Source organism: Tenrec ecaudatus, chromosome 5 (assembly GCF_050624435.1).
Source record: "Tenrec ecaudatus isolate mTenEca1 chromosome 5, mTenEca1.hap1, whole genome shotgun sequence".
NCBI lineage: Eukaryota > Metazoa > Chordata > Mammalia > Afrosoricida > Tenrecidae > Tenrec > Tenrec ecaudatus.
In genome coordinates this window covers 168,658,412-168,675,429 of record NC_134534.1, presented here as the reverse complement: position 1 = coordinate 168,675,429, position 17,018 = coordinate 168,658,412, and the positions used below count along the sequence as shown (strand labels likewise).

Sequence of the window (17,018 nt, the reverse complement as noted above, 5' to 3'; positions counted from 1 at the left end):
AACCTTATCCCACCCGGGAGCACTCGGACCCACACATACCCAACTGTGATGCCCAGGTGAGGTACCTCATCATTGGGTACCGCCGTTTCCCTGCCTAACGTCCCTCCTGGGTTTGCCCGAGAAATAAATAAGGGCCAACCCAGGACCTCAAGCACAAAGGGCATGAAGGAACCAGGGCAAGCAACTGCCAAACTCAAGCAGCCCGGATACAGGACTGGGCAGCGCAGACCAGCCACGGGGCAGGGAGCGAGGTGGGCAGGGCAACAACAGCAAGCCTCAGGACAGACACCGACACTGGAGCCTGGAGGAGGAGAGAGCTCCAGCCCCCCAGGCTCCAGTCCAAGCACACTGGGGGTCTCCCCCTGCCTCCCACCATGCCAGCCGCCAAGAGTCCCAACCCACCTGCCCAAAACCACATCCTCCTAGCTGGGCCCCAACAGTCCCGCCCTGCCAGACTCCTTCCCACCAGACCACATGGGCTGCCCACCATGGGGCAGCAGTCTACTGGGGGCCCAGGCAGGCTGGGCTGTGGGTTTCACACCAAGGCGGCCACCCCACCCAGGGGTGCATGTCTATCTCATTCATTGGGCAACAGGCTGGCTAGGGGGACAGGGCAGCAAGCTCACAGGTTCTGGACCCAGGAATGGCCCTGGTGGGAAAAAGCAGTTCCTGTCACTGGCCCCAGGCTCTGAAATGCTGCCGCGCCTGTGCCCCCCCCCCCATACACACAACATGCCGATGCTGACAGGTGGCAGCCGACAGCTGCGGCGGGCAAGCGGCTGAGGCACATGCGTCCAGCTGTCTGTCTGCCATACACCCATCTGTCCACCACCTGCCCCTCCCACACATAGGCAGGTCTGGGAGGCCCTGGCAGGCTTCCTGGAGGGAGGTGCACTGAGCGGAGGGCCCAGTGCGTGCACGTTCACCTGCCAGGACTCAGCAGGGACCCTGCGTTCCCCCACAGGTGCATGACAGTCCCAGGACATCCCCTAACGGAAGATGACCAATCCCAACAGAAAGGGGGCTGCTTCCCACCCTGGTTTTTCACTCTAAGTACCAGGAGGAAGGTGGGGCGCACAGAGAGACAGGGAGATGGTCCTCGGCACACAGTTTTGACCCAAGAAGCCGGGGGAGGCAGGCTGGGGGTCTTGCAGGAAGAAGTGGAAAAGTCGGGCGGGGGGGCCTGGCTGGCTGAAGGACAATAAAACACACGCAGAGCTGGAATGCCAAGGCCCCACAGCTGTCCATTCAAGGGCCACCAGCTGGGACAAACCCCCCATCTTGAGCAGCCGGGACCACCTGCTAGAACAGGGGCATCCTCTACCCACTCCGGCTATCTGTCACCTCCCTCACCAGTACCTTCCAGGCCAACCTCGGAGACCCCTGCACCCGTATATCACAGCCACCCGCTCCCACCTCCATGGAAACCCTTCTGTGGCTAGGTCTCTGGGCTGAACTCCCGGCGACCCTCTGCCTCTCCCTTCAACCACCTTTGCCGAGCTGGCTCAAGGAGTGCCGTCCAGTTGGCCAGCCCAGACCAGCCTGGACAGGCTGAGCCAACCCCAGAATCACCCACCTCCCGCTCTGATCCCCCCAGTACACTGGTGCAGACCCATCTCACTGCCCCTCGTCCTGGGCTTCCTGTCCTGTCTGTAAACTGGAGAGTCCACCTTGGGACCCAGCTGTCCACATCCCTGTTGGGGGGGCGGGGTTGTCTCTAGGGCCACACAAAGCTTGTCTGGATACACAGAACTGGGAAGGTCCCTCCTGAACAAACACCACGACCTCAGGCACCACCACCTGACCCCTCTGTTCAGACACAAGGAGGCCAGGCAACCTAGGGACCTCTCCTCCTTCCACTCAGTGCCCTTCCAACCAAGCTCGCTGCCATCCAGGCAACTCTGACTCACAGCAACCCCTGTGGGTCTTGGAGACTGTCACTGTTTATGGAAGTAGAAAGCCCACCCCCCACCCCCAGTCCTTCTCCCGCGGAGCTGCTGGGGGTTTCAGACTGCCGGCCTGCGGCTCGCAGCCTCTCTTCAGGCAGGGCAGGGCAGGAGTCAATGTAGGTGGGCAGTTCTGAGTCCTGGAGGGCCCCACATGGTTGTGCCCAGCCCCCTTTATGCCCAATGCTGCAGGCTGGCAGCTGACAGCCCGGCCAGGTCAGCTGTGGGCCCAGCCCAGAGCCAACAAAGGGCTCATTTTCCGGGTGTGGGCAGGCGGGATGCAGGGAGGATGTCTGGGGCTCTCCAGGCTGCCTGCCAAGGACGGCACGCGCCCTAGCCGCCCAGAGGCAGGGGGCTGCCCAACTTGGCCCCAACTTGGAAAGGGCGCACCCTGCCCTATCTGCCCAGTGACAAGGAGAGCACCCGGCCTCCGGACGGGAATGCGTCCTGTCGCCAGGCTTCAGTGTCACAGCCATTCTTTAACCCCATGGCCAAGACCCTCCCTGGACACCAGCAGGGTGGTCTCTACAGGTCTCTAAGGCAGAGGGACACCCCCCATCTGTCCAGTAGGCTGTCAGACCTGCCAGAGGGACTTGGAGCCCAACCAGGCCTGGCCAGGCCCACTCCCTAAGCCCTGCATTACATCCTCGCCTTGCGGGCACCATCCGCCCACCCCAGGACCCCTACTCCTCTGGCTGGGACAAGTCTGAGCACTCCCCCACCCACCAGGTCCACGCCCATCATCAGAAAGGCCTGGAGAAAAAGGATTCTGGAAAAGCAATTAGCAACTTCCTCTCTGCAGTAATTGAGTAATTAAAACATGGTTTGGATCCCAGAATCACACCCCCCCCGTACACACCATGCTGAAAGGGAGAGCATGGTCCTAGAGGGCTGGTCAGGGCCAGGGACCTGATGAGCTCCATCAACATTGTGGAGGACCCCAGCAGCCGCCCTCTCCAGCCAGGACCCAGGAGGCTGTTACCTGACCCACTGCAGTGGGGCTGGGTCAGACAATCAACCAGGTATTGACATCGCTTGATCCTCAAGTCATTCAGGGCCCCCCAAAGACCACCCGGGGCCAAGGATCTGTTGCCCTTACCTCAGGCTTGGTTAGGGCCACACTGGGGGCCCAAGGATGCTGTCCACCCTTGCCTGATGCTTACCTGACCTGCTCTCAAGGTAGGGTAGCTCAACCTCCAGAGCCATCAGTTGGCCTCCATCTCAAGAGCTCCATGCCACTTGGAGCACGTTGGAGACACCAGGGCCAAGCAGGGCACACACAGGGAAAAGGTTGGCCGGTGCTGTCTGGGGGCTTTTTCCCTTGAGTAGTTCGCACACTGACTGGTACACACCTAAGCAGGAGACAATGACCCCCTGCGAGGTCCTAGGTGCTATGTGCCGAGCTGGGGCATCCTGGAGGCTTCTAGGAGGAGTGGGGGGCGGGGGGACAGGACTACGGGCCGCTATCTATAATCAGTGTTCTCAAAGGCACTGGAATCAGCTCCCTGGCCTAGAGCAGAGGAGGTCCACTGGCCACCCCTCCCACACCAAGAGCAGAAGCCAGGTTCCGCTGCCTTCAGGCTGGGACACACACACACACACACACACACACACACACACACACACACCACAGAAGGCAGCCACACAGCAGGTCCACAAAGAGCCCAGCGCACCCTCAGCCCAGGGTGCAGGCACACCAGTGGTGGGGCAGGGAACCATACGTACCACCCAAGGGCCTTGAGACCACCCAGCAGCAAGGGCCCTGGAAAGACATGAGCAGACCACCCCTTGGCAAGTAAGCAGAGATCCACTGGGGTTTCCATGTCCCTGTGCGAACCGGGCCTCGAAACCACACGCAGCAAACCTGCGGGTGCTAGAGATGCAAGCAGCAGCCTCTAAGCCAGTGTTGGACACAGCCATACCCACAACAAAGGACCGGCCCTGCTCCACATGATGCTCAGGCAACACCGAGTAAGGACAGTGTCAGAAAGCTGTCCCAGGTCCCTGCGGGCACCCCCTACCCCACGACACCCTCAGACTCGGAGGCTGGGCTGCCCTTCTGAGAAGACTGTGGCAGGAGGGGTAGCTCTCCCTGGCTGGGCCAACCTGCCCCTGCCCCTGCCCCTGCCACTGCCCCAGCCCACCCCCGCCACCCCCACACACTCAGCAACACATGCCCAGCAAGCTGGAAGTGAGGAGCAGGCGGCAGTCCAGGGTTATTGGGTTGCTGGGACATGTGACAATGATGCCACTGAGTCTCCGGTGTGCCACTTTACCTGCCGACGGTCACGACCAGGCCAGGGAGACAGAGGATCATCTTACACCACTTGGAAAGCTTCTAGAGTCTGGCAGGCCGCTGGAGGCTAGAACATCTGACCCCAGAGTAGCCCAGGCCAAACCTAGCACTGGCAGGTGCTCCTGAAGCACAAGGCCATGGGCTCAAGCACCTGGGGGGGGGGGGGGGGGAGGGGGAACTGAAGGCTGAGAAAACGGCAGCTATCAAGATCCTCGAGAGCAAGGGACAGAGCGGCCAGCCAGAAGGTCATCATCCATCATACATGAGACCCAAAGAACCAGCACAAGGCGCGAGCAGGACCCAGGGCACCTCCCAGAACCCCATACGGGCCTGGAGGAGACACCAGCGGCTCTGGCCAGGAGGGAGCAGACAGCCCAGGATCTGGCGCTCATGGGCCCGACTGATGCACAGGGGAACAGCAGTCCGGCTGGGAGAGCACAGGACAATGGTCTCCCTTCCAGTCCTCCATCTACACAGCCCTGGCCTGAGCTCCCATCCCCAGGCTGCTGCAGGAAGGCCCCAACACATGCCCAGTCCAGGAAGGAACACCAGTCATCCTGAAGCAGACAGGGCTTGCCTGTTCTCCAGGGAGGGGCCAAGGCCATAGGAGGGAAGGGTCCTGGGGATGAGTACCCACTGCGGCTAAGGCCTCAACTCAATGTACATTTCCTTGAGTTTGCAACTCCTAGCCCAGTCCTGCAAAAATAAACAAAGTGACCCCCGCCCCCCAGCATGGACAGAGCTGCCCAGAACAGAGCCATCAGGACCACGGACCCCTGCTGCCCTGAGCTGGCAAGGTGAGGTATCCTCACTATGTAGAGACCAGGACTGGCTCCAGTCAGGGAGAGTGGCCATGGCTGGAGGAAAGGCCACTTCCTTTGGAGGGACCGGTGGGGCCTCTGGGAAAGGGAACCGGAGGAAGCCAGGGAGAGCGACCTAGCAGCTGAGGTTGGCAGGTCTTAAATCAATCGACTACAACTGCACACAGCACGTTCGGTGGGGCGTGGCTCAATGCCAGCCAACTCCCTAGAGCTCCTTCATGTGGGGAAAGCCAAGCTTGGGAAGATGGGAGGCCGGGGGGGGGGGGGGTCAGCGGTGGCTGGCACAGCCTTTCAGCGCTAGGCACATAGGTCTCCATCATCAGCTCCAGGGTACAGGAGGGTAGAGTGTCCCATACACTTGGAAGCAGGGGCAGACCCAGCTCACAGTCTACCAGTTGCGACTGGCTTGAGGCCACTCAGGAGGCAGGAGGCCCTAAGAGGACCCCGCTACCCTTGCTGGCACTGGACCCACGCCCACAGTTCCACCAGCTTGCAGGCCTGGTCCCAGGGCTACAGGAGGAATTAGGTCGGACCAGGGAGTTTTTCTACCCGCCAGGTTGGCCCTTGGCCAGGAGAGGCTGCTGACGGCAGCGAGGGGGAAGCACCAGGGTGCAGTGACTGATGGAGGGGGAGGATGGGGAGTTACACACCAGGACAGGCTTTAGACCAGCCAGGGGCATCTGCCTTCCAGCCCTGCCCACTGTGGTCTGGCCACCCCCTGCAGATGCCCTGAGTGGGGAACCCAGACACCTGCTACAGCAGGACCACGGGGAACAGAGGTAGTAGAGAGGGCAGGCTGGCTGGGAGGCTCCCAGCCAACACCTGAGCTCCAGATGCCAGCCACAGGAGCTAGCTCCGGGGCAGGTCAGAGCCAGAAGGGAACTAAGTGGGCATGGCGTCCAGGCCCATGGGGACTCCAGCCCAGCAGCAGAGGGAGGAGCGGGCAGGGCCACTTCGGGGAGGGCTGCCCTGGGCCCACCCTCTTCAGAGAGGGGAGGGGTCGCTGAAATAGCAGGTACTCTACTTAACCTTCTTTTCCTGTCCTCCAAGAACCCCTCCACGAGGGGCAGAGGCAGCAGCCAGACCCACAGCCTCTGAAACCAGCCTCTCCGTGTCCCCAGTAACAGGGAGGTCTGACACTGACTGGGGCAACAAGGGGGACTGGCTACAGTGACCCAAGCGGTGGCCAGCTCATCTGCTCATGAGACCGTAACAGAGCACCTGACCAGACCCCCCGCAGCCCCCCGCACAACAGCAAGGAGGACACCTGAGGCTCCAGGGTCTCCAAGGAGCAGGTGAGGGCAAAGCTGGGAGCCGCCTCGGAGCTCACCTGCTTGCTCAAGATCAGCATGTGTCCAGGGTATGAGCAAACTAGCCAACAAGTCCCAACAGGACCCCGTCCAGCAGACCACTGCGCTCAGGGCCCAGCACATGTGTGGGCCCACACAAGAGGAGAGCACCAGAGGCAGGCACCACCCTTTACCCAACTCTCAGATCCCACCGGCCCAGGGGCAGCTGGCCCACACCCAGGAAAGGCACTGCTTCCTGCTCAGGCATTCTGCACATAGGCAAAGTGAGGGTGGGGCTGGTGGCCCAGGGTCCCGGGCTGAGCAGGTAGGGTCCAGGCAAACAGGCTGGGCGAGGGGGGCTGGTTCAGGCCAGGGAACAGGGGGAAGGGCACGGGTCAGGCGTAGTCAAGCTGTCCATCAGCTTCACACACACTGGGAGAGGCCTGGCTTCTGCTCTCCTCCCTCCACGGCCCCCCCTCTAGGACTGCCCCTTGAAGTCAGAACCCTACTTTAATGCGCCAGGCCTGGGTCTCACTTGCTGACATGATGGATGATGGGGGCTGGGGTGGGGGGCAGGGAGGCACAGCCAAGCAGGACTCCGTAGCTGCCCTCAAAAGAGGAAGGGGGGAGGGTGGGCGGACCAAGCAAACCTGTTTGCCCAGCCCAGGCTTGCAGGAAGTGGGTGTTTTGGAGCAACCCCAGGAGGGGGCCAGAGCAGATACCCACACTTTATCCTGCAAAGTTTTTAATTGCCTCCCTTATTGGGGGGGCATGAAGGGGGGGGCTGCTGAGTAATATTTTTTTCTATAAAGGGGGTGGTAGACCAAATAAGTTTGGGTACCTATGTCTCCCCCTCCAGACAAGCTGGTGGGTGACAGGCATCAGCATACCTTGCACACACACCCCACCCCACCCCCGCCTCTGCCCACCACCAGCACAGCCAGCCCTGCTCCAGAAGGAACCCTGCAATCTTGGGGTCCTAGTCTCCAGTTCCTTGAGGGGGGATCCCGTAAAAGCTATGCCCAGGTTGGCGAGGACAGGGGGCTGGGGGCCCAAAGTTGCTCAGTCTCACTGCTGCTGTGGTCCAGGACACCTGCAGCAGCAGCCCAGCCTTCCACACACCCAAGGTCAGAGGATAGGCAGCTGACAGGGCGGGGGAGGGGGGAGAGAAGGCAGGAGGTAGAGAGCAGGCTAAGCCCAGGACTCCCAGGATCAGGAATTAACTGCCAGGACAATGGTCCAGAGACAGGTCAGCACTCATGCTACTGGCTGATATTCAACTCCCTGGGGTCCCCTGCCCACCAAGGATCCGGTGTGGCCCCCAGGGATTCACTTCCCCTACAGTCCTCCCCTCACTCCATGCTCAGCCTGCCCCTGCAGGCCAGCCTGGAAGAGCCAAGCTAACCTCCCGCAGTGTCCCCTCCCTGGGGGGCCACCAGAGCTGGCCAGAGGATGTCTCTGCACTGTTCCACAGCCCCGCCCCCTGCATTATTCTGCCTCCGCCAGTGGCCAGGGGAGGGGAGGCAGTGCCCTTGCCCTGCCCTCGGCCTGCTGTCTCCACAGGCAGGGTGTGCGAGGCTCCCCTGCCACCAGCAGATGCTGCTTCAGCAGACACCAGATCTGCCAGGCTTGGGCGCCAAGCCCCTGACTGTGCCCCACTCCCACCTACCGGTGTGTGTCCCCAATAGAGCCACCATGCCCACTGCTAGGAGTTCGCTCCTGCCTCTGGGAGGCTGAAGCCAGGGACCTGGCAGGCCCACCTCCAGTTCCCCATGAACCAGGGACATGGGGCAAGCCTCTCCTGCGTGCAGGCGCACCCTGCACCCCAGCATGGCCCGTTCCCTTGGCTTAGCCTCCCCGCCCACCAGGCCCACCTTTCGCACGCGGCCGCTGCGCGTGCCGGCAAACACCACGGTGTGGCCCCGGTAGTCATAGGCCGCCACAGCAGTGAAGCCGTCGTTCTTGTCCACAAACAGGGGTGTGCCCTCGATGGTGACCGTGCCCCCCAGCGGCTGGTTGAAATCCTGTCCGCAGAAGTCGTCGTCAATCTGCAGAGGCTATGAGGAGGGACAGGGTGAGGCCACAGGACAGACAGGCTTCCTGCCCAACCGGCGGCCCTCAGCACCTCCCCTGGAGGAGAGGCCAGGAAGGCTCAGCCCCGATGGGGAGGCAGCTACAGGGAGCCCATGCGGCTCCAAAGGCAGCCAAGCCAGCCCTCTGGAAAGCCTGCCCAGGCTCTACCCAGCACGCCCAGCCAGGCAAGGCAACCTCTCACACCCCCACTGCTCGCAGGCGTCAGACTGGTCCCCAGGAGGGGAGGGCAGAGGGACTGCTCTCACCCTGAGGAAGACAAGTCAGGGGAGGGAGGCATGCACCTGGTCACAGCCCTTGGAAAGCTAGGCCCTGCACCGTGACCAGGACTGTTTGGAGGGCAGGAAGTGGGCGGAAGAGGAGGTGGGTCAGCTGGAGGGGCTCAGGGTGCACCTGCAAGGCCCAGCGTAGGGTCTGGTGGTGAGGAGATGAGCACGTGGGCAGGTGAGGTCCCTGAGGGAGAGGGGAGCAAGGTGGGACAGGCCAGGCAGAGGCTGTGGATGGACAGGGGAGCTGGGCCAGGGAGCTTCTCAGAGGCTGGAGTGAGTGTGACAGCTAAGACAGGACGGCATGTCAAGCAGGTGGTCCAGGCCTGCGCTCAGGCCACCTCACAGCCTGCATGGTGGCCACTCCCCGCAGACCGTGCCCAAGCATTGTGTGTCTGACGCGTGCCACCCCGCACAAAGCTGGTCTCTGGGTAAAGGGGGAGAACCCCCTTTTCTGGGGTGAGGCAGAGAAGCCCCGAGGGGCCCGTGGGGGTCACAGCAGACTAACTCACTGGGTGGTGAGCAAAGCCGGGACGGGACCCTCAAGAGGCGAATGCCCGGGTCCGTGCGCAGGCAGGCAGGGAGGGAGGGGTGTTGGCCTCCAGTGGAGAACATGAATTAGCCCCGTGTGGGTGGGGATGGGGAGACACACACACACACCTCGCACACCCTCTGTTCAGCCTGGGGTGGGTCATCTCCCCTCTCTGTGCATTGGTGGCCCCATCTGTGAACTCCCCCTGCTCCCAGGGTCAGGGGGTGGATGGAGGCAGGCAGGCGATCCGGAGGTCACCCTTGTGCCTGGGTGGAGCCCCGCGCTGGCTGTCCTCGGCAGGAGGGTGTGGCGGGAGGGGGTGGGGGTCTCGGGCCCACTCACCGAGTTGATGCAGCCCAGCTCCTTGTTCAGCAGCCAGGGCAGCGAGAGCTTGCCCTCGCCACGGTAGCAGGACTGGATGCGCTCCTTGATGCGCTGCTTGATGGCCCTGAGCGTGAAGAGGCACAGCACGGACTCCTTGGGTGGCTTGACGCGGTTCTTCTGGCCCTGCGCGAACACCGTAAAGAGCACGTCCTCGTCCTCCCGCAGGTTCAGCTGGGAGGCCAGCGTGCGGCCCGGGCGGCTCAGGTAGGCATCCTGCACCAGGCGGTACTCGACGTTGGCGTACTCGCAGCCAATCGGGAATTCCACGTAGGAGTAGAACTTGGGGTCGTCCACGCAGAGGCGCACGATCTTGGAGGTAAAGAAGTGCTCCCCGGCCACGTCGGGCGAGGTCAGCTGCGTGTCCAGCTGCAGCGTGAGGTAGTAGACAAACTGCTCGCTGCGGAAGCTGTACACGTAATAGATGTCAAAGGCCGGGAACTTGGACAGGGTGTCCGAGGGGATCTTGAGCTGGGACGACACGAACTCATCCTGGTACACGAAGCCGAACATGTCGGCGTCCTCCTCGTTGGCCATGAGCCGGCGGCTGGACAGCGTGGGGAAGTACTCAGACTTGCCGTCGATGGGCGTGCCCACGAAGAGCTTGGCCTGGCCCTGGCCGGGCGGGCCCGCGATGAGCACCCCGGCCATGCTGCCCGCCTCGCGCACACTGGACAGGTAGTGCTCCTTCCGGTGGTGGGGCTCGCCCAGCTTGAAGAGGTCGTCCAGGCGCAGGAACTGGCAGATGCCCTGTGAGGCGCTGCCACAGGCCAGCAGGCGGTTGGCGGCGTAGTCCAGCAGCAGCAGCTTGTTGACGTTGTCCGTGCTGCCCAGGCCATGGGGGCACGACTGCACGCTGGGCGGCGGGTAGCACTTCTCGTTGTCCTCCACGGGGCCCGTCACGTGGGCCCGCAGCAAGGTCAGGTTGCCCGACAGCTTGTAGATGCGGTTCACCGCCCCCACATACACCTCCCCCGTCTGCTCATGCACCACCAGGTGGGTGAGGCCCCAGTCGCTGGCTACAAAGGTGCAGAAGGCAGGCTGCAGACCCCCGGCCCCCCAGGACCCTGCCTCTACCCACACCCCGCCCAGCGACAGTGACAGCAGCAGCAGCAGCAGCGGCGGCAGCGGCGGCGGCAGCAGGAGCACCGGTGGCCTCAGTGGGGGCGGCAGCAGCATGGCGGGCCAGGGCGTGGGGCCGGGGCGCTGAGGTCCTGCAGACACGTGCTTCATGGGGCTGGTCGGCTCAGCCCTGTGGGGAAGAGTGGGAGACGAGGGTGAGCGGGTGGCCAACAGACACAAGCGCACACAAGAGACACTCGAGTGACCATGGGGACAAACATGTATGGTGACCACTGAGCACCGACTCGAAGGCAGGTGCTGGATCACGCACATAACCCACGTGAACACGTCACAGCAAGCAGGGCCACATACCATGGCGAGCATAAGTTCACGTGATGGCACCTGATGAGAGAGGCAAACACACACATACCAGATGTGTGTGCCGAGGCAAATGCACACGCAGAGGACAGACATACGCATATGCCCACGGCGACCGACAGGCACACAGATTCATGTTCCGGCAGGTGCACACTCGCATGCAGGTATGCCGTGCACACACACACACACACACACACAGCATTTATGAACTCTCACTGTGCACCACCGATGGGGGCGGGTATGTCACACACACGGCCCCAATGTCACAACCACCAGCCACAAGGGTCCCACAGCGCAGAGAGCACATTGCTGGTCTCGGGTCCTGCACACTTCAGGGTACACAGTGTGTGCCCTAAGACCAAGCTCTTGGCCCTGGAGAGGCCCAGTCCGCCTCCACCACCCCACCCCCATCAGGTGGAATAGAGAAATGGGCACAGGGCCGGGAGGGGGATGACTGGGTCTGGGTCCTCACCACCATACCAACTTGGAGGCCATCACCTCTCGTGACACAATGGTTACAGAGAACCATCGCCAGCTGCTTCGGTCGAGAGCCAAGGGGCAGGGTCCCTGTTTTATAATGAGTCAGAAGCCACTCAGTGGCAGAAGGTTTGAGCTGTGGGTTTCTGCATCAGGACGCCGGGCCTCCCTCAGCTTCGGGAACAAGCTCTAGCATGCCTTCCATGCAGCCTGAAGGCCAAGCGCCAAGCTGCAGGAGAGGCGAGGCTGCCGTAGACACGCGGATCACTGTTACCCCATTACAACTGGACAGGGGGCACGAAGGCCACTTCCCCTTGAACCACTCCCTGCCCTAAGAAACCAGGGGGTGCCCACGGTCCTAGAGACCCCCATCAAGAATGCCTGTGGCCTGGACTGGGCAGGGTGGGAAGGCCTGCCTGCCCACAAGATGCAGTGTGTGGGCGCGGCTGCCTGGCAAAACAGATCAGCTGCCAAGGGGGCCCACACAGCACCAGCTCCCAGCTTGGGGTAGGGAGAGGGGGAACTAGCATCTGGGTAACTCTCATAGGTTCCCCACCTTATGGCCTCCTTGGTTAGTTGCCCCTGGCCCTTGCCAGACCCAAATGTCAATTTTCATTCACCTCCACCTGCAGTCACCAACCTCAAGCCAAGGGGTACCTGCCTGGTACCGACTCTGATCACTGAAAGCCCCCTGGGCTCTCTGGACCACCCACCCAGGGCCTCTGTTCTCTGAAAGAATTCCTCCAGAAAAAATGCAGGGATGGAGAGCCGCCAACCCCACCCTTCAAAGACCCCAACCCCCAACATACATCCACCCTGCCCAGACCTGAGCACCCCTCATGCCCTGACACATGGGACTCTGGGCACCTCTCACCTTCCCCATCCCACCCATGCTCCACCTGGGCAGCACCCTCACCTCTATGTCTCTTCAATGGCCATGCCCCTCCCATCTCTGGCACTATATTCTGGCCACGCCGGCCCCATCCAGCAGCCAGCAGCCTGGTGCTGGGACCAGAAGTGTGGTTTGATCACTGTGGCCTTGCTGGGTGACTCCCCCTCCCTCCAAGGCTGACAGGATGGAAGCAGGAGGCTGGGGTGAGGGGGAAGCTCACCCATGTGGGTGAGCTCAGCCCAGGGTGCTGGGGACCCACTTTACAGGTGAGAAGGCTAGACCTGAAAAATGAATGTCTCTCCAGAGCCCAGGCAGGGAGCCCCCACTGCCCTACCTGCCCCACAGGCTGCCAGGCCTTCCCACAGTGACACTGACAGCCCTTGAAGTCTGCACCGAGGGGGCAAGGGCCTGCCTGCTGCACCCTTCCACCTCAGGCCCCGGGAGTCATGGACTTCTGCCTTCCACTCTTCAAGCAGCGAGCTGCCCAGCTCTGCCCAGACCTCTTCCCGGACCACAAGAGCAGAGGCAGCTGCTCCTTCTGTCTCAGCCCCTACCTCTCATTCCTCGTGGGTTACAGAGCTCAGCACCAGAAGGGGGGCCTGTGTAGGCGCAGCCTCCTGCCATCCAGCCGAAGGGCCAGGCCAGGCCCGGGGAGGCCTCAGTGAGGGGCCACGTAAGTGAGGGAGAGTGCGAATGACCAGATGAGGAAGAAGATGGAGGAGGCCAGCCAGGGCAGAGCAGGGTCTTGTTCCCCATTCTCTCCTCTCCACACCCCCTGCCCAGCAAACGCCCAAGGGTGCACCACTGCCAGAGCGGGGAGACTGAGAGAAGTAAGGGGCTTTGGCTGGAGAGCTCCGACTCTCTCAGCAAGCAGTCAGGTGCCTTCCCGAAGCCCTCCACCCAGACTCCTCCCCAGGTCAGCAGCCTCTAGGGCAGTGGTTCTCCACCTTCCTCATGCCGAGACCCTTGCATGCAGCTCCTCATGGCGTGGTGACCCCCCAACCATAACATTATTTTCCTTGCTACTTCATCACTGTCATTTTGCTACTGTGATGAAACGGGCGACCCCTGTGAAAGGGTCATTCGACCCCCAAAGGGGTCGCAACTCACAGGTTGAGAACCGCTGCTCTAGGGGCTCTGGACAGGCAGGCAGGCGAGCAGGTCCTGGCCATGTGGAGCCTTGCACAGAGTGCGGATCGGGGCTAGAGGAGAAGTCCACAGGGCTGGGCTGAGAGCAAGCGGTGTGAGCCCAGAGAAAGCATGAATCACTCACCGTTTATCAGTTCAAAGCAGGCCTGCAATTACAAGGGGCTGGGCTCACCCCTCCACCAGGATAATTACACACTCCTTAATGCAATTACAGGCCCTACTTTTTACATGAACCAGGAAGAGCCTAACTAAAGAAGCTGTCAACCAAACTCCAGCCAGGTCCGGGGCCGGCCCAGCAAAGGGTGCTGGGAAAGGGCTGCCCTGGGCACAGGGCTGCTGTCCCAGCAGGGTCCCACACCTAGAGCTGAGCCCAGGACCCGTGAAGACCCTCAGGCTGGGGGCTCAAGATGCCCAGCTGGCCCCACAGGGCAGGGACAGAATCCTGTACTTCTAAAGAGCCAGTTGGCCAGCCTACTGGCTCTATTCCCCAGAAACAATTGTTTTCATTCCAAAGCTGAGCTGAGCTGGGTGCTGGCAAGGACCAGGCGGATGGCAGGGGAGAGAACATACATTATCAGAACCTCCATGTCTGGAGCTCTGGGGTCTGGAGAGGTAACCCAGGAGGACCTCTCCACCGGTTCTGGAAGAAACAAGAAGCTGGGAATCAGGCAGGACCATTCTGGGTGGCACAGGGCAAGAGCAGGAGCCCCAGAGGGGCCAGGAAGCCAATCGTACTGCACAGGAGAAGCTGAGCTGGTATGGGGTGCTGCTTTGAGAGTCAGCCAGGGAGAGTGATAAGCCATGCTCTAAGCAGGTGGAGGCCACAGCAGAGGGCTGTAGTAGGTGGGGTGGGGGGTGGATGGGGGGGGTAGGCTCAGTGGAGCAGAGAACACAGAGAGCTAAGGCCCACCGACCGTTACCAAGTCTGGCCACAGCACCTCTGCTTCTTACCTGAGACAAAGGCCTTTAGGGCTCTCTCTAGAGAGGGGCAGTTGAACCCCTACCCCACCCCCCCACTGGATCTTCTATGCTCAGAGGGGAGGGGAGAGGCACCAAGTATACTAGCAGCCCAGTCCAGCGACACCCCTGTGAGTTCGGGGCCTGCCTAGGTTTGGACCCTTGTGCCAAGGGAGAAATGTGGGTAGGTGTGAGGCCCCGTCACCTCTGGGCCGGGGAGATGGTCCTAAGTGGCCCTGCTCTCCCAAGCAGCCAAGTCCTAGGGGATCAGGATCCAGGGCCTCTTGACTCCTGCCCTGCACCCAGCTCCCTCAGGTGCCCTCTCTGCCCAGCCCACTGCTTTGAATTGCCCTGAACATGGGGGTCCCCGGCATCACCAAGGCCAGACGATGACTTGGGCACATCGGGGGTCTCCAAAGCCCAGACCTTCTCTGTCCTCGGGCTCGCTCATTTCTCCCAATCCCAAAGCACACCCACCACAGGGGTTTGCCAGCCTCTTCTAGCCAGACCTCCAATCATGCTAATCCCTCTACTGAAATACCTTACGGAACCTGCATCTGAAGCAGAACCCCAGAGGCAGACGTCCAGGAATGGGGCTTCCTCTGGACAGGCTGGGACTCCCAGAGGGCTGGGCTGTCCTGACATCCCTGGAGCCAGCACATGGCCTCTCCTGCATACCCAAAACTAGTAGTGTAGCCAAGGAGCCCTGGGGCATGGTCCCCAGGGACCAGAGGAGCAAAGGCTGAGCCCCAGCCCACAAAGACATTTGAGGGGGTGCCGGCTGTGTGGATGCAGGGAGCCGGAAAGACACAGGAGCCCAGGCTGAGGGGCACAGAGGCCTAGTCTACACCCCCCACCCCCTTTCTTTCCAAGGGCATGGCCCCAGCACCACTACGGTGAGCCAAGGTGGGCTCCAGTTCCCCCACCGCCTTCCTTGCCAGGGGCTCAGACCACTCAGGCTCCTCCCACCTCCCTTTTCAGGGCTACACCTGGAATCTCCCCCAGTTCCCTTCTCCAAGGCTGGCGGTCCAGCGGCATGTTAGGCCTTGGGTCTGCTCGGGAAGCAATCGGAAGCCTGAAGGGAAGTGGGGCTTTCCGAGGGCTGACCCTGGGGAGGCCGTGCGAGCAGGCGGCCCCGGCTGCCGGCAATCTCCACGGACTGCTGCACACCTCTCTCCAAGTAGGGACACGGCCTCCCTAATCCTAGCACCCACCGTTGCAGGGAGGCGGGTGCGGGCTTGGGTCTCCTGCAAACAAGCAGCTCCAACCGGCCCCCTAGCATCGAGAAGGCAGGTCATGGACAGCGGGGCCGGGGCAAGCCCTGCCAGTATCCTCTGTGGGCTCCCGCAGACCAGCTCGGCCTGTCCAACCGGGCCCGCGCAGGCAGCCAGCGGGGCTCAAGCAGCGGGTCCAGGCGCCAGCCTAGGAATGGGGACCTGCGGGGCCCTCCCGATGGAGCCGCCAGCAAACTTTTCTTTCCAGCCTTTGAGGAAGGGGTAGACCCCCACCCCCCACCGCCCTCTGGCCCCCGCCCCCCTGCAAGCGGTGCGGAGCTCGCCGGGCCCGGCGGCGCCCAGCCTCCGGGCTCAACCCGGCCGGCCCGGCCCGGCCCGGCCCCGCCGGAGAGAGGGCACGCTCACGGTCGGCGCCGCAGCCGCGCGGCCGCGCCCGATCGCACCCGGGCGCACCGGGATGCCTCGGGAGGCGCCGCAGGGACATCCGACCTCGCAGATGGACGCGCAGACACGCGGACGCACGGCCGTCCGCTCGCCGGCGCAGGCACTCCAAGAGACGCCCTCGCCGCAGTCCCGGCCGCCGCCGCCGCGCACACCCCCTGCCCGCCCGGGGCCGCGCGCGAGGCGCCCCGCCAGCGGCCGCGGCCAGATCCGCAAGTCCAAGGGCGCCCCCGCCCCTCTGCCGGGGCCCGCGCTCGCCGTCCTGCGCAGCGCATCCCTTTCTTCCAGGCGCTCGGCAGCCGCCCGCCGGGAACCCCGGCCCGCCCCGGCGGCCCCGGCGCCGCGGGGAAAAGTTGGCCCGGTACTCACGGGCTGCCCCCGGGTTCGCCCCGCCGCCGGCCATCGCCGCGCCCCGCCTTCCTTGTCGCCGCCGCCCCGTCCCGCTTCGTGGCCACCGAAGCCGCCCAGGCCGCCCAGGCCGACGCCGAGGCCGCTGCGCCCGGGATCCGCTGCGTGGCCGCGCGCCGCCGCTGCCCAGCATGAATGGGGCGCGCCGAGGCGCCGCGCGGGGCTGCCGGGGAGCGCCAGCCTCGCTTTCGCCGCCCGCGGAGCCCGCGCCGAGCGCATGCGCCGCCGAAGGGTCCGGGAGGGGGGCCCGCGGGGGGCGGGGACGGGGGCGGGTCGCGGAGGGGAGGGTCGCGGAGTCGGCGCCCACCTGCAGGGGGCGCTCTGCCCTACGCCAAGCGCGCGCTTGGGCCCACCGCGCCGCTTTAAAGGGCGACGGCTCCCGCCCTCCTTAAATGGC

At 63.1% G+C, this 17,018-nt stretch overlaps 1 protein-coding gene across 1 annotated transcript in view; it reads right to left on the bottom strand.

The window, feature by feature from the left end:
- The window catches only part of PLXNA1 (plexin A1), a 55,292-nt gene extending 38,522 nt beyond the window's left edge, over nt 1-16,770 (bottom strand). The window contains exons 1-3 of the mRNA XM_075550255.1: nt 16,583-16,770; nt 9,584-10,874; nt 8,227-8,409 (exon numbers count right to left, since the gene is read on the bottom strand). Of these exons, the coding sequence (XP_075406370.1) occupies nt 8,227-8,409; nt 9,584-10,855 (1,455 nt within the window). The 5' untranslated portion in view covers nt 10,856-10,874; nt 16,583-16,770. The remainder of the gene's footprint in view (nt 1-8,226; nt 8,410-9,583; nt 10,875-16,582) is intronic.
- Nucleotides 16,771-17,018: the final 248 nt, after the last annotated feature.